Source organism: Rhagoletis zephyria, unplaced genomic scaffold, assembly GCF_001687245.7.
Source record: "Rhagoletis zephyria isolate East Lansing unplaced genomic scaffold, Rhagoletis_zephyria_1.1 Rzeph_scaffold_03712, whole genome shotgun sequence".
In the NCBI taxonomy this organism is placed as follows: domain Eukaryota; kingdom Metazoa; phylum Arthropoda; class Insecta; order Diptera; family Tephritidae; genus Rhagoletis; species Rhagoletis zephyria.
Genome location: NW_016160795.1, coordinates 25812 through 49663, shown reverse-complemented (window position 1 = coordinate 49663; position 23852 = coordinate 25812). Strand labels below are relative to the sequence as shown.

General features: G+C 36.8%; 5 protein-coding genes across 5 annotated transcripts; 3 read left to right on the top strand and 2 right to left on the bottom strand.

Moving 5' to 3' along the window:
• The first annotated feature begins 2819 nt into the window (after positions 1 to 2819).
• LOC108369509 (proline-rich protein PRCC) lies at positions 2820 to 4911 on the top strand. The gene has a single exon (XM_017624632.1). The coding sequence runs from the start codon at positions 2902 to 2904 to the stop codon at positions 4243 to 4245; it is 1344 nt and encodes a 447-aa protein (XP_017480121.1). The 5' UTR covers positions 2820 to 2901; the 3' UTR covers positions 4246 to 4911.
• LOC108369510 (transmembrane protein 60) lies at positions 4247 to 4905 on the bottom strand. The gene has a single exon (XM_017624633.1). It carries the CDS (start codon positions 4747 to 4749, stop codon positions 4357 to 4359), a length of 393 nt encoding a protein of 130 aa, XP_017480122.1. The 5' UTR covers positions 4750 to 4905; the 3' UTR covers positions 4247 to 4356.
• Positions 4912 to 5755: 844 nt separating the features above from the next.
• alphaCOP (coatomer subunit alpha) lies at positions 5756 to 10085 on the top strand. The gene is made up of 4 exons (XM_017624631.1): positions 5756 to 5794; positions 5921 to 7003; positions 7065 to 8170; positions 8253 to 10085. The coding sequence occupies exons 2-4, from the start codon at positions 6058 to 6060 to the stop codon at positions 9903 to 9905; spliced, it is 3705 nt and encodes a 1234-aa protein (XP_017480120.1). The 5' UTR covers positions 5756 to 5794; positions 5921 to 6057; the 3' UTR covers positions 9906 to 10085.
• Positions 10086 to 10711: 626 nt separating this feature from the next.
• Bgb (core-binding factor subunit big brother) lies at positions 10712 to 11932 on the bottom strand. Its single transcript, XM_017624630.1, has 2 exons — positions 11663 to 11932; positions 10712 to 11604 (listed from the first exon to the last, which is right to left on the bottom strand). The coding sequence occupies exons 1-2, from the start codon at positions 11725 to 11727 to the stop codon at positions 11028 to 11030; spliced, it is 642 nt and encodes a 213-aa protein (XP_017480119.1). The 5' UTR covers positions 11728 to 11932; the 3' UTR covers positions 10712 to 11027.
• A 282-nt stretch (positions 11933 to 12214) lies between these two features.
• Noc1 (Nucleolar complex protein 1) lies at positions 12215 to 15245 on the top strand. Its single transcript, XM_017624629.1, has 5 exons — positions 12215 to 12655; positions 12716 to 12830; positions 12911 to 14008; positions 14070 to 14894; positions 14957 to 15245. The coding sequence occupies exons 1-5, from the start codon at positions 12344 to 12346 to the stop codon at positions 15178 to 15180; spliced, it is 2574 nt and encodes an 857-aa protein (XP_017480118.1). The 5' UTR covers positions 12215 to 12343; the 3' UTR covers positions 15181 to 15245.
• The last annotated feature ends 8607 nt before the right edge of the window (positions 15246 to 23852 follow it).

The following is a 23852-nucleotide window of genomic DNA, read 5'->3' as shown; positions in this document are numbered from 1 at the left end:
TGTTGATCGTTGAAAATTTTTATTCAAAAAAAAATGCATATTCTCTTTTTACTTTGTTTTCATTTTGTATTTTAAGTACACATATTTCATTTATATATGTACTTTTTTTTCATTCAGACAACAACCGGACCGGTGCGTTTATTTTAGATGAAACCAACGGCGCTCATGTTCGAAAATGACTGAAACGGTCGGTCTGTCGGTAGCTCGCCAAAGGTGGCAAATTGCTGGTACTCGTAGCAAAACCAAGTGGTTTTTTGGCACTGTCGAAGGGCGGTGGATGATAATGCTACTAGCAATAATGATGGCTATGTTGATTCCCGCGGTGCGGTTAGTGGTGGTTGTGTATTTCCGAAGCTGTCTTCGTTTTCGAAGCGCAGCATCCTGCGAATCGATTGGAATACACACATACATACGTACTAAGTATATAAGCATACAATACAGTTTTTTTTTGGGTTACTGTACTTGCACAGCAGGTAAGAAAAGTGAGTAACCAAAAAAAATTAAATTATATTCAGCAAAACTTGGTATGCTTTCGGAAGCGTTTAAAAGTCTGATTTAGCTGGGGAAAATAAAGTGCGTTGAACGCCTATCAGTACAACGTTGGGTCTAATGGTTGTTGTATGCAGCGCTGCATTTCGTCCCTCAGTTCGTAGAGATATATTCTGACGTGCCTAGCTAGGAGAGGCCATTTTGTTTCTAGCAAGTGAATGTTTAAGAGTTCACGTTGATAGCAGCCGATCCAGAACTATTTGCTTCCTTTCTTTGAACACCTGCGCCTCGCTGCCTATAAGATGTTCTGGCGACATCACAAGACATCAGTAGCTATCCAAAGCTCTGTGCTTCCGGCGAGCGGATTGGGGACTTTGCTGTGACTCTGTATTTTGTTGGCGATTGCGGCTGTGCGCGTGAAGGAAGGGTGCAAGGGTTATCAGAAGTAACCTCTAGGACTTTCGAGTGGTTTATGGTCGATGGTCGGAATCGGTGTACCAGAGAAATCCTGGCTGCATCCTGACCTCTTTCGTTCAGATGATAAAGATTGTAGTCTGCAAGTGCGGCAATAGCGAACAATCAGCACATGAGTTCAGCGCTACTTCCTCAGGTGGTTAGAGAGCTTCTAAGTATAGAAATAGAGCTGGCGTGGGGAAAGGACACCAAACTGTGGAGTCCCCTATTTAATTTTTCTCGGGTTTCATGTTTGGTCCCGAATGCTAGTGGCTATTCGCCGTTTTCCGGTTGAGTCCCTGTGTTAGAGAAGAGAAAGAGAGAGAGACACGTTCGGGTTCTAGCAGCGTAGAGTGGAACATGGTGTCGAAAGCCCTTACACGGAACATTGCTACTAAGACGGTTCATTCACGGAAGCGATTGCTGTTAAGGCCACGAGTTATCTTGATGTGGAAACCATGTTGATGCTTTGCTGGGAACAGGTGGCAGATATAGCGCGGGAGTAGCAAGGCTTCTAGTATTTTTACTGCTCAGAAGAGAGGTATTATCGGGCGATAAGACTTCCTTTATTGGCTAGTTCTCAGGGCTTTTGTAGTGGATTTACTCTCCCTGTTTTCCGCAAAGCAGGTATAAATACAGAGGCCATCGACAAGTTGAGGAGCTTGGTAAGTAGTCTGTTCCCGCCAGACCCATTTTTTAGCATCAAATGCTTATTCCGTTGTTTTAGTAGCTGCTTACTTAGCACTTAGTCCCAAAAAGTGTGCTACACCGACTAGTCTGTTGGACCAGCAGGAGAGGAGTGTTAGTTTAGTGGGCATGCGAAGAGGTGTGTCGAGCCATGGGATAACTTTCCGCAAGCCGAACATACGTTGCGCTTATCTGAGTTTATTCTACTCAGGTAGGAGTTTAACCTGCTGCAGTATCCAGAGCAGAGTTGAGCAAGGGTGGTGCGAATCTCACGATGCAGATGAACTTCTGTATCGTCCACGTCGGGCGGTTGTTTTCCTAAAACGGCATTCACAGGTGAAGAGTTGGTGTAAGTTTAGATCGACTCCTTGAGAATTCCGCTTATGGCCTGTCTGTACGCTGTCGGATACAGTGTTTTTTTATGAACCTCTGGACCTCGTCCGTCAATTCGTATTAGATGCTTTCTGACGTTACTTAGCGGAGGCTCTGCCACAAGCAGATATCTTTTCGGGTGCCCACGTCTGTGGTGCGCTAAATAGGAACATATTCCGTTAGAAGCCATTAATTTGGAGACTTTTACCTTCCCAATTTCCGTCGGAAATTTACCGCTGGTGGAAGTTAGAGGCTCACTGGTTTTTATCAGTTTGTGCAGCTTTATAATCTCTCTACGTTTGGTGTTATCCATTGTCCATATGTAGCTGCATATTTGTACCTGAGGAGGCGGCATGCAGGCACCTTGCATCCCAAGCTAGCTCGTCGGTTGGGGGGTTATTTCCGCCTGCCATGGTATTAGCTACACAAACCAAAATATTAGTCGTGCCTGATGTTGTAGTGAAATACTAGGGGAGGTCGCTATCGTATTGAAAGAAAAAAAGCAACAAATAAAAGAGACATGGACGGACTAATGTCAGGATTAGGTGGCGTTGTAAGTAAAGGAGTTACGACAACGCCCAACGTTTCGCTTGGAGTTTACGTTGAAGAAGGGTGGGATGACTCCACCTGACCAGACGGTACTGGCTCATTTAACCGGTTGAATAATCTCTGCAAATTTTAAGCAGTTGATTCAACCAGTTGCATGCCAAGTTTAATGGTGTGGGTGTTGATTTGTATACCATTTTTTATAAACGCATTTCGCAAATGCGACGCTGGCGAAATAAACTAAAATCAGCTGTCACTTTTGCCTGGTGTAAACAATTTATTTTCACTGGAAAAAAACAAGTTTTATTTCTGCCCTTTACAAATTATTTATCGGATTTTAAACCACCTAAAAACATGTCTTTAGTTGCCTATGCGGCCAGCAGTGATGAGGACTCGGAATACAGCGAAGACGATACTCTCACTTCCAATGCAAAAGCCAGAGAAGGAACTGCCCCCGGATCCAATGGAACCAATGAAAAAATAGCCAATGGCACGATTAGTGACGATGAGGATGACTATGCACCAACAGAATTTACTGCGTTGCCTAATCCAGCTAAAATATCGCATGGCCTGTCGTTGCCTAAACCTAAAAACATAAATAATTCAAAAATCGAAGATGAAGAACTAGAAGAATTGGCTCCTAAATTTTCCAAGCTTCCTCTACCCAAAAACAAAGTAGACAGCAGCGTAATTATAGAAGAAGACGATGAGTTTTTACATAAAAAAGCGTCACAACCTGTTGAAGAAGTGAAACCTAAGCCTGTACTAATAGCGCCTAATAAAGGTCCTGTTAGAATTACTATACCATCATTAAAAGAATTTAATGATGTTGATCAAGATATGACAGGCAAAAGTAAAATCAAGTCTTTACCAAAAGGGCAAAAGAAATGTAGTCTGCTGAATATGTTACCGCAGGCAAAATCAGAACAAAATTTCAGCAAAGCTACAACTGCGAACAAACCAGATAGTGGCACAAATAATAAAGCGAATGAAATGCCAAAACCCACAGCAGTTAATCCTTTTATTCCGGATACTGTAAAAAATCGACGCCCCGCACATAATACCGAGTGTGTGGATGGTATGAAGAGAATTACGAAAAAATCGGCAGCCAAGCCAAAAATAACATTAGTTGAATGTAGCGACAGCGACGAGAATAGTGATGAAGGTGGCGACTTCTTTTCACTTAAATCTGAAGATAAACTGCCTGAGGTTAGCATGAATGAAATCAACGCAATAGTAGCGCAACGTGCAGCTAAAATGGTCAATGCAGCCACAGAGTTCTTGAATAAAGCTGCTGAGCAAGAAAAAGCCCAAGTAGAAACTATGGAAATAGATTACGAGCAACTTTCGGCTGAACATAATCATAATAAAGCCATATTGGACCAAACTGCCATACAAGCATTAGCTGGAAGTACTGCAAAGCGAAGAAGAAAAGAAGAGAACATACAGGTCGTGGATATTTCAAGTGCTGAAGTACTACCAAGTAGAGAGGAATGGATGCGAACAGCTTTAGCATCTTCTACTGCCTATCAACCCACTGGGATGCTAGTTGATGAAGAGCCAGCGGCAGGCACTAGACGAAAACATCAAATAACTTATCTGGCACATAAAGCGAAGGCCAACGAAGCTGAATTACAGGCAATGTGGTCTGCCAACCGTCAAACTCGACGAGCTACGCAAAGCAAATATGGTTTCTAGAAATTAATTGTATTAATTTTATTGTATAGCATGTTTTATCTAAAAAAAAATAAAGTAATGAAATACACACATACATACGTATAAGAAATGAATTTACATAGTGCACATGTATCACCAAGACTCAATCTTGTTCAATCGCCCAAATACGTACACAATGAACGCTGAAAGCAATATCCAAATGGGTACCATTGTTACAAAAATTGATATCTCCCATTGTGGATACTCCAACCGCAAACAGATCATCAGCTGGGAAGCAATCTTAAGCAGCACACCGCATATGTACCACTGGTAGTAGATTAACAACTCTTTGAGACGTTTCAAATTTCGCCATTTCCGTATAATTTTAATAACAACGTAAATAATTAATATGCCGTCAAACACCCATAGCGGTATGAAAGTAACAAACCAGCTCCAGTGCGTTCGTGGATCCAAACGTAAGCACAGTAAGATTAGGAAGACAAGCACAATGAACCAGGTGAAAAGTGCGCGATGTGCTAGTGTCATGGCGCAGAAGTGCTACTCCTAAATTGCTATCATTTTTCTTTAATATTTTGATGAAAATATTTTGTTTATTGGTTTAAATTGCGGCCCAGACAACAAAACTGAAGAACTATTTTGAGATTCAATTCAGTACAGTGGAACTTGCTTACAACGAACTGTATATTTCGAAGGTATGGCAAGTTCTAGATTAACTTGACGCAGTCATGGCAAAAAAAAATTAATAGTCGATTAATCGGTTAATTGATTAATCGAAGGCACTCGATTAATAATTGCAACTAATCGTAAGAAATTAACCCATTAATCGGTCATTTCGATTAAAATCGAAAATTAATAAAAACAATTTATAAGTTATAAAAACTGACTTACACCCCGTGTCAAAATTATAGCGCACAACAAGATTTTTTTGGGTTATTTAATTTTAGTTATTTTTTAAATATAGCTTATTCTTTGGCAAAAAAAAACTTAGAAATATAAGTATATCAAACTTTGTGCAATATTAAAAAAATAAATAAAAAAAATACAGTTTTTTAATTAGATTTCTTAGAAAGATTATCAGTATGCAGTTTTGTAGGCCATTCAATTTTTATATGAAAAATTCCAAGAGTTAAGTACCTGGCATTTACCGCTCATTTTTGGTATTCGTCTGTTTGGTAATGGTATAAAAAAGAGGAAAATGCGCAACACCGAATTCGGAAAATAAAATGAAAATATGTGCGTACCTGGGTTGTGATTTTTTAGTAGCTACTTAGGTTAAGCTTGTGTTGCGGCCTTTGGCAAAAAATATTGTTTAAAAAATTTGCAGAATAAGAGAGTGTATAAAACAACTCAACTTACTTTGATTCCTACATTATTGTGTGCGTAAATTAGTAAATTTTTGATGGTTTCTTTTCGATTATTTTGAAAAATTAATCGGGTAATCGCTCGATTAATCGAAAGGAAAATTTCGATACAATTAAGTCGTTAACCGAATGAAAATAACCGATTATAATCGGTTATTCGATTAATCGTGCCATCACTAACTTGACGTGTCATTTTTTCAGCTAGGGAGGTATATTTTTCTATCGGTCCAATTTTATAAAAATTGTGTTAATTTGCTATACATATTAAGCTATTCCACAAATTATTATAAAAACAGGAAATATAGTGTCTAAAATATAAACATTTAAAATTACAGCTCACATAGTGTAGAAAGGAAGAAAAAACTTAACTGCCGACAACTCATCAATCAACGGGACGAAGGTAATAGTACATCGGAGCGACCACCACATTTGTTCGTAAAATCGAAATCTGGCGCATGAAAATACTCCAAAGATGTTGACCAACTTTGAATCAAAGTCAGCACGTGTTAAAGGCTTGTCTTTTCACCCCAAACGACCATGGATTCTTGCCAGTTTACACACTGGCGTCATCCAACTATGGGACTACCGCATGCACACCTTGCTTGAAAAATTCGATGAGCACGATGGCCCTGTGCGAAGTGTCGCATTCCATCAACAAATGCCACTGTTTGTGTCCGGAGGCGATGATTATAAGATTAAGGTCTGGAATTATAAACAACGCCGTTGTATATTTACTCTCTTGGCTCATTTGGATTACGTGCGCACGGTGGCTTTCCATCATGAGTACCCATGGATTCTCAGCTCCTCAGACGATCAAACTATTCGAATTTGGAACTGGCAGTCCCGTAATTGTATTTGTGTGCTCACTGGGCATAATCATTATGTGATGAGCGCACAGTTCCATCCAACAGAAGATCAAATAGTGTCTGCTTCGTTGGATCAAACAGTGCGAGTTTGGGACATTTCTGGACTGCGTAAAAAGAATGTTGCGCCTGGACCCGGTGGTTTAGATGACCATTTAAAGGGACATCCGGGCGCTACAGATCTTTTCGGCCAAGCCGATGCTGTAGTCAAACATGTTTTGGAAGGTCACGATCGTGGTGTTAATTGGGCCAGTTTCCATCCCACTCTGCCACTTATTGTATCAGGAGCAGATGATCGTCTTGTAAAACTATGGCGTATGAATGAATACAAAGCTTGGGAAGTGGACACATGCCGCGGTCACTACAACAACGTTTCCTGTGTGCTTTTCCATCCTAGACAAGATTTAATTCTTTCCAATGGTGAAGACCGTAGCATACGGGTTTGGGATATGACTAAGCGCCAGTGCTTATACACATTTCGACGTGATGGTGAACGTTTCTGGATACTTGCTGCTCATCCAACCTTGAACTTGTTTGCCGCTGGACACGATGGCGGTAAGAAATTGAGTTAACACATTTATGTTATTGATTATAATTCAATGATTTTCCTTTTCAGGTATGGTTGTATTCAAATTAGAGCGCGAACGTCCAGCTTATGCCGTGCATGGTAATTTGCTCTATTATGTAAAGGATCGTTTTCTACGCAAACTTGACTTCACAACTACTAAAGACACAGTTGTCATGCAATTACGTGGAGGTGGTAAATCGCCAGTGCACAGCATGTCTTATAATCCGGCATTAAATGCGGTACTCATTTGCACGCGTACTAACAATTTAGAGAATAGCACGTATGACTTATATCAAATTCCCAAAGATTCTGAATCGCAAAATGAGACGGAATCAAAACGTTCATCCGGTATAACCGCAATCTGGGTGGCCCGTAATCGATTTGCTGTACTCGACCGTAATCAGCAGTTGGCAATAAAGAACTTCAAAAATGAGGTTACTAAAAAAATACCAACCTTCTGTGAGGAAATCTTTTACGCTGGCACTGGAATGCTGTTGATACGTGATCCAGAATATGTCACCCTTTATGAGGTACAGCGATTAGTATCTGTTGGTTGCATCAAATTGGCCAAGTGTCGTTATGTTGTTTGGTCTGCCGACATGTCGCTGGTAGCGTTGCTCTGCAAGCACTCAGTTACCATTTGCGATCGCCGCCTGCAATATTTGTGCACAATCCAGGAGAACTGTCGCGTCAAGTCAGGTGCCTGGGATGACTCGGGTGTCTTTATTTACACCACCAGCAATCACATTAAATACGCTATCACAAACGGTGACCACGGTATTATCCGCACACTTGACTTGCCCATTTACTTGACTCGTGTTAAAGGCAATCAAGTATTTTGCCTGGATCGGGAATGTCGTACACGTGTACTCCATATTGATTCGACAGAATATAAATTTAAGCTGGCTCTAATCAATCGTAAATACGATGAAGTATTGCATATGGTGCGTAATGCACGCCTTGTGGGCCAGAGTATCATTGCCTATCTGCAACAAAAAGGATATCCTGAAGTGGCGCTACATTTTGTCAAGGACGAGAAAACGCGATTCGGTTTGGCCTTAGAATGTGGAAATATCGAAATTGCATTAGAAGCAGCTAAGGCACTCGATGATAAGGACTGTTGGGATCGACTAGGGCAAGCCGCATTGCTACAGGTAGGCATAGGAACTGATATTTTTTAATTTTAATTCAGCATTAAATAATAACACATGTGTATGTATGTACCTTGCATTATAGGGTAATCATCAAGTGGTCGAGATGTGCTACCAACGCACCAAAAACTTTGACAAGCTCAGTTTTCTATATTTAATAACTGGCAATCTCGAAAAACTTAAGAAGATGAATAAGATTGCAGAAATTCGCAAAGATGTTTCAGCCCAGTACCAGGGTGCCCTGCTGTTGGGTGATGTCAAGGAACGCGTAAACATTCTTAAAAACTGCGGCCAACTTTCGCTGGCCTATCTTACCGCTGCGACGCATGGTTTTCAAGAACAAGCAGGTCAATTAGAGACAACGATCACCCAGGAAGGTAATGAGTTGCCCGTGGTCAATCCAAATGCAACGTTGCTCCAGCCACCTGTACCTATTCAGCAAGTGGAAAGTAACTGGCCACTACTGACCGTGTCGAAGGGCTTCTTTGAAGGTGCCATGATTACACGTGCAGGCACTAGTGCCACTGCACGGCAAGCGCTTAACGCCAATGCCGATGCAGCTGTGTTGGATGATGTCGGCGCAGGTGACGGTTGGGGTGCAGATGCAGACTTGGGTCTCGGAGAAGACGGTGACGATGAAATGCATGACGCTCTCGATAGCGAACCTGGTGCAGAAGGTGTTGGTGAGGAGGGCGCTGGCTGGGATGTAGGTGATGAAGATTTGGTAGTGCCAGAAGAACTTGCCTCGAAAATTAAAGCTTCTGCTTTGGATAATGGCTTTTATGCTGCACCAAGCAAAGGGCTCTCTGCTCCCCAGCACTGGGCTAATCATTCGCCTCTTGTAGTAGATCATGTTAAAGCTGGCTCCTTTGAATCGGCATTCCGGCTACTCAACGATCAATTGGGTGTTATTAATTTCAAGCCTTTTAAAACATTATTTTTGCAGAATTACACTTGTGCACGCACAAGTTTTACAGCTATGCCCAATTTGCAGTCACTGTCCGCATACCCGCTTCGCAACACCGGCGAAACCAATCCGAAAAATCAACGCCCGGCATTGGGTGTAAAATTAAACGATTTAGTGCAACGGTTGCAAGCCGGCTACCAGCTCACCACAGCTGGTAAATTTACAGAAGCTATCGAAAAATTCCATTCCATTTTGTTACACATACCACTGTTGGTGGTGGAGACAAAGCAGGATATCGCAGAAACACAGCAATTGTTGAAGATCTGTTCCGAATACATACTTGGCTTGAAAATGGAAACCGAACGGAAGGGTATGCCAAAGTCTACGTTAGAGGAGCAAAAGCGCCTCTGTGAAATGGCCGCCTATTTCACGCATTGCAAACTACAGCCTGTCCATCAGATCCTTACGTTACGCACAGCTTTGAATATGTTCTTTAAACTGAAGAACTATAAGACGGCTGCATCTTTCGCCCGACGACTACTTGAGTTGGGTCCACGACCAGAAGTCGCACAACAAGTACGCAAAATCTTGCAGGCCTGTGAAGTTAATCCCATAGACGAGCACCAATTGCAGTATGAAGAGTTCAATCCATTTAACATTTGTGGTATAAGCTATAAGCCGTTATACCGCGGTAAACCAGAGGTGACGTGCCCATTCTGTGGTGCCTCTTTCGATACGCAATACAAGGGACAGCTTTGCACCGTCTGTGAAGTGAGTCAAATTGGCAAGGACAGTATTGGGTTGCGCATATCGAATTTGCAATTTCGCTAAAGAAGTGCATTGAAGCACACCGTTAATTTTAGTTCATAACTTTATACATACATATACCAGAAATTTTTATGAAGATGTGTTTTTGTCGATTACAAACTTTAATGTTATGTTAAACATATTCCATTAAAACTGACATATTTAACCTGTACGAAAATATTAAATAAAGTAAGATATAAAACACTTTTACGCATTAATTTAATCGTTAGTGAACAGGTAGCATTTAAAATTATTCAACCATCTATATGACGACGCCTTCAAGCGTGTCAGGCGTTCCCACGACAGTCGGGTCTACGTAACCGGAACGACCCAGATTTATATTTGGCCAAGGACTGTCACTCCAGCAACACTCCCCAAAAACTCTTTGGGGAATTTGTATGCTGCTACAACAACAACAACGCGTGTCAGGTTAACCGGCCTGGACCGAATGTAATCACTATCAATAAGTTAATATTATTAAATGATGGCAAGGTGGCGAAAGTCATAAAAATAATTTTGGAATAATGAAATCTCCGTATCCACTGAAAAAGAAACCAAGCGGGGAATAAATCAGAGAACTCCTTGGTCCGGCGGTTTGAATACAAAAACTATAGCAACAACCAGTGCCGGTCGCAGTGCGACAGGCGCTCAAGCAATTTCCTCGTATATGAAGAAGAAAACTGTCGAAAAAAGAAGCAAAGTTTGTAAGAAAATCACACGCAACTTTCTCAACAAACAAAAACTAAACGATTATAAAATTCTGTATTGCTGACACATAGCAGCCTAACCTATATTTCAAATAAAATAAACTAAAAACTACTCCTGGATAATTTTACTCGTACAAGAAACTTTAATTAAAAAATATAGGTAAAGCAAAAGTGTACGAAATAATACAAAAGTAGGTTTAACTTAATAATAGTAAAAGTTTGAATATCAACTGCCACAACTTATGCTTATATTTTAATCAATAAAATTTAATTAGTACATAATAATTATTGATAATTGATTGAATTGTTGATTGAAGCATTAGATGAATATTCGAGTATTTAGTTTGGTTTATATTTAGTCTTAACCACAACACTCTTACAAGTTTTTTTATAGTGAATGGATCTTTTCGCTCCTCTCTCCAAACTCATTAAGCCTTATTTAACGCCGCCACATACTAGCCCCTACACCAATGCCACCTGAGGGCACACCACGACGTACAGCTTCCATATCTACTTCTGGTCGACTATCACGATATGCACGTTTTGAGTCTTCAAATTCTCGCAGCCTTAAATTGTATCTTTCGATCTGCTCCCGCAATATTTGATCTTCGTGCATAGCACGTCGTTCATCGAATTCTAGGCAGCCCGAACCATCTAAACGCTCCAAGTCTAGCCAACCACGAAAACGTACGCACACACCATTCATTATGAAGTACGACTTTATGTACACTTTACCGTGCTCCTTGTCAAAGTCGCACTCTTTATCGTGCAAGTACGGATTCTGTGTTGCATTGAAAACTAGCTGCAGATTGGTGCCCGATGCAACGAACGAGATCTCGGTATGACCCTCGCGACAACCGTTGTGGAAACGCATTTGTCGTTCCTCCAAAGCACGCTCGCGATAGCCAGTATAGCGTATCTCGCTTTCGCGGCTGAGGCGACGAAATAGTTCGTCGCTTTCAAATTTAGCCTTTTGATCGGGCACCACACGCGGCATTTTGAAAATAAAACGTGGCCTGCAAGCATAAAATTAGTGTAAATTATGATGATTTCTTTGAATCAAGGTACATGTACCTGGGCTGCTCGTATATGCCTATGGGATCGTTGTAGATCATACTTGCCAAAGCTGCCTCATTCATTTTATCCAGAAATGGTTCCACCTCCTTGGCTTTTTATGCTCGGATTATGTATTGAATCTTTCTTATGCTCCTTTTAGTTTAGGTAACAATTTTGTACAGAAACTGCACTGAATTTCACTTGGATCACAATTAATTCAACATACACCTGAAAAACACAAAAATTTATTGGTATTTTTCGTTTTCTGTTGTTATACCAACATTTTTGCGGTTTGAAGGGCTGCATTTTTATGTACCAACTGTAATACCTTTTACCTTCAAGAGTCATACCTAAATAAACGCTCTTCACTTATCAGCAGGACTTCAATGCTGAAACTTAGTACTTGAAGGAGGCCTTTTATTGCAATGAACAGTTATTAAAATACAATAAATTTTAAATTATAACTGGTTATGTAAAAAATAGATGAAATCAGAAAGTTCGTATTCAGTACATTTTATGATCGATTATTACTGCGAAAACCCCAAACATTTTCCCCTCAATTCACAGCACTGTTGACTTTTGACTTTTGACAGTTGACATTTTACTTCATCGCACGTGTGTTATTTCTGTTTTTGGTGATTGGGTTTGCTTATTTTCTTGCATAGCAATTTTAATTAAAATAATTGTGATTGTTTTAAAATGGCGCCGCCAGCAGCATCAGGCATCAGCATCTCAACACAAGCCCAAAATAAAAAGATTGTATTCGATGACGATGGCCAGATTTTGGAAGAGGCCGCTGTCAAGGACTTGAAAGGAGCGAAGAAGGAGGGCAAGAAGAAAAAGTTAAAAGGAGACAAAAGGAAAGGATCTCATGGACTGCAGGAAGAGCACAATAAGCAGGAGGACACTGAGAATGATGAGAATGACTACTTTGCCAAACGCGAAAAGAAGCGACAACAGCAGAAAGATGAAAAGGATGATGCTGATACAAATAAAAAATGGTTTAATGTTGTAAGTAATCAACACATACAATTTGGAAGAAGAACATTTAGAAAGTCGCCTATAATTTAGTACCCTGAGTATCCTTCATCGGAAGAAGTACTGGACATGAAAGAGTCTGAGCAAATGGAATTATACAATTTATGCAAAAATGCATTCGAAGCCGAACTGACGGCTTTTTCCAAGCGTGAGTAGTCATATAAAATTTACCATTTCCATATATAGTATGTAGCCTATAACCGTGTAATATTTGATTTTTTGCTACAGGTGATGCCTCAGATGCCCGTTGGTNTCATCTTAGTGAAGTTGCCCATCGTCATCCAAATATGTGCGGTGTTATTGTCGCAGAATCCGAGAAGCTACTTTTCCGTAACAACATCTCTGAAAGGGCTCAACACTTTGCACTTTGCTTCCTAGCAAGTATCGCAACTTCAGGTCGGCCAGAAGTTTGCACTAAGTTAGTAAATATTTGTTTTGCGCTGTTTAAGGTGCTTGTAGAAAAAGGTGCTGTCAACAATCGGACAATGCAAGCCATTTTACGTTGTTTACAAAAGGCGATTTTAGAGGCAAAACCAGCAGAAGGCTCAAGTGAAATTCTTAGCAAGGATATGCAAGACACAATCTATCGGATGGTACATTTAGCTGATATCCGCGTTTCTGTGCAGACACTTGGTTTGCTTTTGCAGCTAATGACTGTGAAAACGGAGAAATCCGATCGTTTCTACAATGCACTCTATAAGAAAATGCATGACCTTGAAGTCATAAACGTGGGTGTTAAAACAGCTGCGCAACTACTTCATATCATCCATCGGGCAATACATATAGATGGAAATGTACAGCGTGCGCAAGCATTTATTAAGCGATTGCTGCAATGTGCACTTTACATGCCGCCAAATATGGCTGCCGGTTGCCTTATAGTGATAAACAAATTATTACGTAGCCGCAAAGAGCTGGCAGGTGGTGTAAGTCCGTACGAAACTAAAGATAATTCCACCAATGTTGCACCAACTGCACCTAAAGTGAAATCCGACGATGCGGAGCTGTCCAAATTTGATAGCGATGGCGAAGAAAAGTATGAGGATATACGCGATGAAGAAGAAACTGCAAATGAAGAGAATTTGGAAGAACGTAATGATTTGGAAGAATCTAAAATAAACCCGTCAACGATTTCCTCATGGCATCATGCAAAATTGGAATCATCTGTAGCCGATGCAAAAGTACGAGATATTGCACCAAACAAATATGACCCTTATCACAGAGTGCCCTCGTTCGCTGGCGCTGAATTTGCATTGCGACACGAGTTGTTACTGCTCCGCGAGCATTTCCATCCTACAGTTCAAGTTTTTGCGAATAATATTTTGCAACGTAAGTAGATATACGATATAATGTGATAATTTTTTTTACAAATTTATTCGCATGATTACAGAAAAAAGGATCGATTATTACGGCGATCCATTGCGCGATTTCGGTTTACCACATTTTCTTGAACGTTTTGCTTTTAAGAATCCAAAAAAATTGGATCAAAAAGATGAGGCCCCCATAATCACACATAAACGCTATGTGTCATTCGGAACACGTGGAAAACCGGTTAAGTCTCTAACGAAAGCAAACTGCACTGAAGACGAAATGTACATTTTTAATTTCCTGGAGCAAAAACGCCATCAGACTGTCGTTAATAAAATAAAGAAGAAGGAAGTTGCTGAAAATGAGGAAGATGAACAATTGAAAGAAGGCGAGGTTGGAGACGATGAATTTGAGGAATATCTTGGTAGCTATTTTGGCAAAAAAGCTAAAGCAGCAGCCGATGCTGAGGACGGAGAAGAAGAGCTTGACTTCCTCAAAGAGCTAGGCGGAGAATTAAAATCTGACAGTAAAAAGAAAAAGAAAAAAGCCTCTAGAGATGATGACGAAGATGATGTGGAAGATATTGATGCAGATTGGGGTGATGATAATATAGAAGAGGGTGATCTTGCCGGAGATAACGACGTGTCTGACGATGATGACCGTTCGATTGATGGCGAGGAAGATGATGATGCTGGTTCAATGTCACTTGATGAGGAGGATGGCCCAGACGATTTAAGCGACGATGGTGAAGAGAGCATGTCGGAAGATATGAGTGAAGATGAGGGAGATGATGATGATGATGATGATGATGAAGACGGCTTGTCAACTACTCGAAAGAAAAAGACTCGCAAACGACCAGTTGCATTGAATGAAAAGAGTTTCGCAAAGAAACTTAAGCATAGTGATGGTGAGTACAACTAAATATTGCTTTATGCTCTCTCTATTTAATGTTGGCATTTTAATTTGTAGATATGAGTTCACTGTTCGCCGCGGCTGATGATTTTGCAGAACTGCTAGAAGAAACGGGTAAAACAAAGGGACATGGTACCTCAAATGCCCTATTCAATAAGGACAAATCATCCGCAAAACAAATGAAATGGGAAGAAAAACGGCACTCCAATTCGAAATCGTACACAAAACGTTCGAAAAAAGTGTTTGCTGGTCAAAGAAATACTAACAAGAAGCGAAAATGAGTTTGTGCAGTAATTGATGTTAATTTTGTAAAAAAAAAAATATAATAAAACAAATTAGTCCTAGATTTCAAATTTCAGCGTTATAATAGGAATCCTTGCATGCAATTTTTTGGGAAATATGACACATTTCTAATGCACGTTTAGCATTTTTTGCCATTGCGACATCGTTAGCAAATTGCTTTTCTTATGATAACAGCATACTTTTGCTAGGGTGTTCGCCCTAGCATTTCGCATCTGTTTTCTACTCAAACAAATTTGAATTAAAACACATTTATGTTAGTATTTTTTCTGTTTTGCTATTGCTAATCGTATATAGTAATAACTTTCTTCTAGATGCAATATAGATACATATATACATTATTTTTCTAATAAGTACAATTTTGTTTTTATGTATGTAGTATATAATTTTTACTTAATAATATTGACTATACTAGCTTTCATACTATGTTATATGTTAGTTGCTAAAAAAGTTATATTCATATATTACACTACTTTTTTTTGATATTAAAATAATAGTTTTTTTTTTATAATATAATCTTAACCAACTTGATATATAATCCCGGTAATTTATATTACTGCTGTTATGTAGAACTTATAGTAGTTTTTATCGGATTCCCGCACACACATATATGTATATGTATGTATTTGCATACAAATAGATAATTGGGGTTGTACAAGCTCGCATTTATATATGTATTTTTTTTAATTACCCTATTAAACGTCTCTCATTCTAATAGTAATGTCTATATAGTTATCATAAAACGTTGAAGTAAACGGGCCTATTCCTGTTGGCGCTGTCGTTTGAAAACGAAATAAAACAATTTGACATCACTGTTGGCGTTATCGACATTTATCGCAAATACATATATCGATATTCTTCATTTTGAAACGAAAACAGTTCATTAACGACATAGAAAAATTCGTTATGCCATTAAGTGTTTTTCAGCTCGACCACGTGTGGGCTGATTTTGGCCAGTTTCTTCACTTTTGTGGGAGTTTTCATTCTTACGCTCATTTGCTCGAAAGTAGCCCGAAAAACCGGTCCTGATTATTTGTTAAGAACTTCTCTACTAGAGTCCGACCGCTTAATCGGCATCGGCATCGGCTAGTATCGGCCAAAAGAATCGCCATCGGCAACGGCCGTGTTTGGTCGATGCTTTTTACTGTTTTCGCACTTCATTCCATGTTATTTAATTTTTATTTTTTCCTCCTGTCATAAATGTGTTTCGTTTTTATGATGTACGGTGGCGAGAATGTAAATAGAAAAGACACATTTTAGCAAGTTCTGGCTATTTTTCTTTGTTTAAAAAATTTTTATTATTGTTATTATTGTTATTACTATCTAAACAAAACCCTGTAAATCAGAATTTCAAACTTTGCAGAAAATTTATAAAAATTCGACAATTTTAACAAATGTTCATCAAAGTTTAAACTGTTTAATCAGATTTTATAGAACTTTTTGAGTATGCAGTTTTTTTAATTTCAGTATAATAAAGGACTTATCGTTGATTTTTGCAATTTTTTGTCCACGCGTTTTTTTCCATACAAAATATGTTCGACATTTTTTTTTATGGAGAAAATCAGCAACACCTTCCACAAAAAAGTTGCCAACAATCAACGGTAAGTCCTAGCTATTTAAAATTTGCACTTCATATAATAAAATTGAATGAACTACAAAGCTGCATACTCAGAATGCATCTACGTGGTTTTTGTTAGATAACGAGCTACTCTTTCATAAAAAAAGTAATAAACATTAAATAAACGAAGAGGAAATAGCCAAAGAATGCTAAAATGTCTCCTCCGTATTTATAGTTTCGTGACTGTATGTATTGTTACGATTATCCTTGAATTAATCGCTGAATTCCTAAAACTTTCGGGTTCTTATCACTGGATTGTTAAATTATTTACGTTACAACAATACTTTCATTACTATTTTACTGTTACTGTTTATTAACAAATTGTATTGAAAACACATTTATAGTCAGCAGAAACTGCATATTTTTACTACTATGTGTGATTACAACTAAGAAATGTTATTTCGAATGAACTAAATATTTATTTTACATTGAATAAGAAAAAGACTATGGAACAAAATATTGCAATGATATGTATAAGCGGTATACTATTTTTTAAAACATATTTTGTTTTTGTAATGTTATTTAGTTATTTGTTTATGTTTTTCTTTTATTATTATTAAATTTTTTTTTTTAAGCATTTGTTCTTGAATTAATTTATATTCAGGTCGGACTCTATTCTCTACGCCGTTTCAATTTACAAATTTCCGGATTTACCATCGACAGCGACTTAGAAACGAAAACGCCAACGGGAATGGGCCCGAGTATTTTATTTTGTATAGTTAATATTTTGTGATACGTACTTAGTCGGCTTATTGAAATAATTAGTTTCCTTTAGTTTTTGATTATACATACATATTGTATATAACTGAAACCAAATCCTTCAAAGTTGGTAAATAGCGATTTTTCATTATCAGTGAAGAGGGATTGCGATTTTTAAATCACAGTGATTTTTTATGGCTATTGCGATCGCTGGTTCTTTTAATAACACAGAAATGTGTAATAGTTCTAATAAATAATGAGAAATCAGTGTTGGTACATGTAGGGAAAAGAGGCAAAAGCTTCATTTATTCCTTTAAAAATTGCCATATTTCACTTCGGTTGTTTATTAATATTTGCAGCCATCTTTATTCGTTGAAAATTTAAGATTATCGTTAATTTCTCCATGATCCGATGTTCGGATTTAAACCAAATTAATACGGGACCGCCTGTGGGGTAATACCTTTCCTTAAAGTTATGCGGTAACAATACAAAAAATAAAATATAAAAGTATTCCGACGAATTGATATCCTTTCTATTTATTGTAAAGTTGGTTAAAAAGTGGAACGCAAATAACGCGATCAAGCAAATCAAACTGCGTACTTGAAAATGTCCATTTAAAACGACCGTGGAACGGTAATGAAAAAACGCAATATACATACGAGCATATTCACAATTAATAATTAAAAATTTTAAAATCACCATTTCTACCATGATAGAGAAAAATCACCATTCGCAACTTCTGTTCGACTATCTATTGACAGATGTGTTTTCCATTCATAGCGAAATATCAAGCAAATAGAAAAATCACCAATCACTGATATTGTGGCCTAGCAGTAGCAGTCACAATAAGCGATTTTTAAATCACAGTGATCAAATCACCGGTAGTGAAATATCGCTCATGACTGGTCTGTATAAAAATGCTGCATTTTGATCACTAGGGTGTATATATTAGGGTGTCCTTTGAGAAAATCGATATGCATACCTTCTTTGTTTTTCCTTTGGACCTTTTATTGCTGAAGGATAGTGATAATTCGTATCGACTTGACGTTGATTTTTTGTTTAACAACTTGCACTGGGATTAATAATGCACCAATTCTAATATGCACATACAGTGGGGGGCCACAAATTTAGGGGCACTATTTCTTTACAAGTTGTTACCATATTTTTTAACTTTTTTACGCAAATATTTTTTAGTTATACTACAAAGTTTCAAACTTAGTACAAGATTTATAAAAATTCGCCAAATTTCAAAAAATTTTCATCGAAATTTCAAACTTTTTATTCAGTTTTGTTATCCCATTCATTTCCCATTCAGTTTTTAGGTTTTTTTTTTTTTTGTTTGCTTACGGTGTTATGCATTTTCTTCCATACAAAGTGTGTTCGAATTTTTTCCTAGATATTCTGATAAGGAAGTTTGTTATTTAGAATAATTTTTTTCGGAATTTGGCGAATTTTTTTTTAATCTTTTACAAGGTTTGAAACTTTGAATTAAATGTGTTCGGCATTTATTAGTTATTTTTTTAAATGGTCACAACTTTTACTACATATGTAAGTAGTGCGCCTAATATGTGGCCACCACTGCATGTATCATAATCGTAGAAGTTACCATCCTTATCCATCTCATGAAAAACCCCTGCTCAAAATTCTTTTATTTCCACTTAAATTCCGAATTAATCAGCCTTATCCTGAGTTTCACCCGATTTTTTTTTATTACTGGGAGACTACCGGAGCTACTCAGTCTTACCCGGTTCCAACAGATCTGCGGACGGCCCTCTTTTTGCACCGGTTGTGGGTCAAAAGCTGACAGAAGCAACAATCTCCACATCAAATAGAGCTAAGGTAACACCGAGCTTCTCTACAGGAGAAAAAGATATGAGTACCATTATAGGATTTCAACCACCACCAATTGCAAAGGAAGAGCTTCAACTGCCTAACGAGACCCATGTTTCTCTTGCACAATTAAAGTCCAGTTAAGGCGCCGACATATCCAACGTATATATGTATTTAGGAACCTCCCTTCACATGCTCCTAAAACCCACTCAACATCGCTCTCTTTTCTCCGTTGAAGCGGCAAGTTTCCTGGGCCTTCACTACATAGAGCATACCGCTTTAAAGCCGTTCACTAAGGGCGACATACCGATTTCTCGCCTGGTCACCTCTCTGATCAGGGAGGAACAGACGGTGCAGATGACATTTTATGGACAAAGCCAATATTACTGGAATAGTAAAGGCTCCTTGAGATGAAACTTGGAACTAAGCTCGAATGAATTTTTATGTAAAATCGCATTCTGAAACTGAAAGCATTATTTTACTTATTCAAACTGACAACCTTGCCGATCCTTGATGATCGTATTTCGAGTCGAGTTATAGCAAATAATTTTTCAGTAGCCCAAAACAAGAGACCGAAACGGTTATCATATTTATAATAAAAACTGCGAATTTAGTGTTTCAAAATAAATTTGTTNTTCTCTTGCACAATTAAAGTCCAGTTAAGGCGCCGACATATCCAACGTATATATGTATTTAGGAACCTCCCTTCACATGCTCCTAAAACCCACTCAACATCGCTCTCTTTTCTCCGTTGAAGCGGCAAGTTTCCTGGGCCTTCACTACATAGAGCATACCGCTTTAAAGCCATTCACTAAGAGCGACATACCGATTTCTCACCTCGTCACCTCTCTGATCAGGGAGGAACAGACGGTGCAGATGACATTTTATGGACAAAGCCAATATTACTGGAATAGTAAAGGCTCCTTGAGATGAAACTTGGAACTAAGCTCGAATGAATTTTTATGTAAAATCGCATTCTGAAACTGTCGGGAACGAAAGCATTATTTTATTTATTCAAACTGACAACCTTGCCGATCCTTGATGATCGTATTTCGAGTCTGGTTATAGCAAATAATTTTTCCGTAGCCGAAACAAGAGACCGAAACGGTTATCATATTTATAATAAAAACTGCGAATTTAGTGTTTCAAAATAAATTTGTTTTTTATAATTTTTTCTCGTTACTTCGAGATTGCACGAGCTTCGAACCTACCGAATGATAGTGCTGCGCACCTCTGACAGCTCGGTTGCAGCGATTGAGCTTATTTCATAGAGAGTTACATCCAATTTAACTTGAACAGGCCTTTTATACGAACACGTTTTTTTACAAGCCAATCCTTATAACTACTACTTTATGATATACATACATAAATATTATTTACCTAAATAATTAATTAATTTTTTTTCTTGATAGTGGTATCAAAATACGTTTACTTGTTAATTTTGCGGTTTACGATACTTCTGTGTTTGTGTTTTTTTTTTTGTCTCGTGATATAAGGCAACTTTTTTAAAGGCATCATTATTTAATAAATCTTTTTCTTTACCTTTTCATTCAAATTTGTATATTCAATATTGTATATTTATATATAATACATATATATGTAGGTCAATCCATGTCAAATCGTCCAATGGTTATAATCGATCCAAATAAAGGATACATTTTGGTCAGGACTTTTCTTTTATGATATAACAAAGTTCTGCCGAAGGAAACAATTATTTTTTTTCGAATAATCAAAATTTCACAAACTCTCGGATTTTGCAAGTTTATTTTTTGAAAAGTTAAAAAAAATTTCAAAAAATATAAAAAAATTGCAGAAGTTTAAATGTAAAAAACCGTAAAAGCAATAACTTATACATACAGTGACTCAAACATATGACAACGTGTTGATTTTTTTTAATATTCGTATTGTTTTTCAAGCAAAATTTTTTTTGTCACTTTTCTATAAAAATAACGTGCAAGCTTTAACCAAAACCATATAAATCACGGATTCAATTATTATACTAATTTTAGGAAGATTCATCAAGTTTTCACCAAAATTTCAGCTTTTTACTCTGAATCTTTAGAACATTTTTGGGTATGCAGTTTTATAGCCCATACAATTTTAGTCTAATGAAGTGCTAAAAAATGCCGTTGATTTTTTTTATTTGTATTTTGGTGACGAATTTTTGCACTTTTTTTCATATAAGCATGAAGTTCGTATAAAATGAAACGCCGGAGACCGTTAGCAACCAAATTTCAAAAAATCAACGCCAGGTTTTGTAAACTGCACTTGTTATATATATAAAAAAAAAAAAAAACACGAAAAAGTAGTCTCCAAACAAAAAATTGTCAAAAATCACGCAATTTTTTAGCCGGTTGAAACTTGCACTTTGGGCTAGAATGGTCCAAGAATGGTCTTAAAAAGATTCAGAACACAAAGTTGAAAATTTGTTGAATCTTCCTAAATTTTGTATAATGTTTGAAACTGTGATTGATAGGATTTTGGGTAATGCTTGCGCGATATTTTTATAGAAAAATAACCAAAACAAATTTAGCTCCAAAAACATTACGAATATTAAAAAAAAAAATTAACACTTGGTCATTTGTTTGAGTCACTCTATGTATAAGGGTTAAGCTAAATTTTTTTAAATAATACTAACGGATCTTAAAAGGTCCTGAAATTTCCAAAAAGTTGTTGTTTTTTACAACATATAAAATTTTGAACTTGGATTTAAATAAAATTTTGCAAAATTTAAATTAAAAATAAATTTAAATTAAATAAAAACTGTTTAACATAACTTTATCTATTTGAAGGTCTTTATGTTGTTTTTGTTCGCCGTTAATTTTAAGTAATAAATTTTTTTCCGAGTTCAAGGCCAAATATAGTAAGTCAAACACAATTTATACATTGTATCATTCATTTAGAATTTTTATATCTGTTGAAGGTATTGTATACAAAAAAAATTGCCAAAAATTCTTATAAGAATTTGCTTTTACGATTTTTTCCTTTTTAAAATTCAGTAGATATTGAAAGAAAAACATAAAAAACACTGGAAATTTATAATTTTGCATAAATTTCGATCAAAAAAAGATGTTGTTGCCAGAACTGCGATACATTATAAAGGAAAATTGCCGACCGAAAATTCATCCAAATCAAAAATGGCCGATCCCACGCATTGAGCGATTTGATATGAATTGACGCATGTGCATACATTTTTTGTTTCAATGATTTTTAAAGTTACAAGTTGCATGTCTAATTTTTTTTTTTACCGTGGTTTTAAGTTTTTCCTTCGATATGCTTTTTATGTTCTTAAAAAAATACTTAGTACTTATTTAAGCTATACATCGATACTTAAATAATTATATCGCTATTATTTTCATTTGAATATACACAAAATTGGAAACCTTAAAAGGAAATTCAAGTATGTAGATTTATGTATGTATGTACATTATTTTTTTTAAGTTTGCTTTCGCTAGCTTAAGCTAATTAGTGTCACCTTAAAATATTTATATGTAGGTATATGTATGTACGTAGAAATGTTTTTTTTTACCAATCAAATTAATTTCTTTTAACAATCAAATTAGTTCTTTTAAATCAATGTATATATGTAGGTATATATGTATGTTTATACATTTACAACTTTTAGTGTATGTGTGGATTTTTTGCAATTTTTTACGCACATATATAAATATTTTTTTTGATTGCTGCAATTTTTCAATATCACTATTTTTACTACAAATTTTTATTTAATTATTTTAATTATTACGAATACATACTAGCAAATCTGTATATACATTTAAACATAGTTAGAATCTACTTATGTATAACTACTTTATGTTATTCTGCTAATGGTTTTCATTTAAGTAGTATTAATTTCTCGCACCAGTTTTATGAAAATATGTTTTTTTTAGTTATTTAGTCTTTTGTTATCATACTACATTTATGTTTATATGTACATATCTAGGTATGTATGTATCTTATATTATGTTAAAATTTCCCTAAATGTACTTTTTTTGGCAACCGGACTAGAACCGGGTTCCGGTTCTCAAAAAATTGGTAACGGAAATAGGCCCTATCGGAAAAGTGTAAATAAACATTTTAAAAAGTTTTTACAAAGATTCAATTTCTTTTTATATTATAAAGTAAAGTAAAGAAATAAAATATACAAAATTCGTTCCTTAGTTGATATTTGTGTTACAAAAATTTTATAAAAATAAATTACATGAAATTTCAGTCGATCTGAAAAGACTAGCATATCGAGGCTCAGGGACAAACTCAACGGTATTCAAAAAGGGGAGATTTTTTTTTAACCACATTTATTTTTCTGTGAAAAAATTTATTTGCGGTGCTACATAATCTCAAATACATATGTATGTCAAAAAATAACGTATTTTGCACTTTTAGGTTAGGATATCTCAAAATGTGTTAGAGAAATTCTGAGCCCGGATTCGGATTCAGCGTCGAAAATTCTACGCGAAACCATATACCACAAGCTCATAATAAAATAGTGTGTCGGCCAATAGTTGG

What these genes read in the sequence shown, in the direction of transcription:
- LOC108369509 (XM_017624632.1), top strand. Translation starts at nt 2,902, where the DNA reads ATGTCTTTAGTTGCCTATGCGGCCAGCAGTGATGAGGACTCGGAATAC.
- LOC108369510 (XM_017624633.1), bottom strand. Translation starts at nt 4,749, where the DNA reads ATGACACTAGCACATCGCGCACTTTTCACCTGGTTCATTGTGCTTGTC.
- alphaCOP (XM_017624631.1), top strand. Translation starts at nt 6,058, where the DNA reads ATGTTGACCAACTTTGAATCAAAGTCAGCACGTGTTAAAGGCTTGTCT. An exon ending in TGCCGCTGGACACGATGGCG is followed by an intron (nt 7,004 to 7,064) that starts GTAAGAAATTGA and finishes TTTCCTTTTCAG; the next exon opens with GTATGGTTGTATTCAAATTA. An exon ending in GGCAAGCCGCATTGCTACAG is followed by an intron (nt 8,171 to 8,252) that starts GTAGGCATAGGA and finishes CTTGCATTATAG; the next exon opens with GGTAATCATCAAGTGGTCGA.
- Bgb (XM_017624630.1), bottom strand. Translation starts at nt 11,727, where the DNA reads ATGAATGAGGCAGCTTTGGCAAGTATGATCTACAACGATCCCATAGGC. An exon ending in GGCATATACGAGCAGCCCAG is followed by an intron (nt 11,605 to 11,662) that starts GTACATGTACCT and finishes TTATGCTTGCAG; the next exon opens with GCCACGTTTTATTTTCAAAA.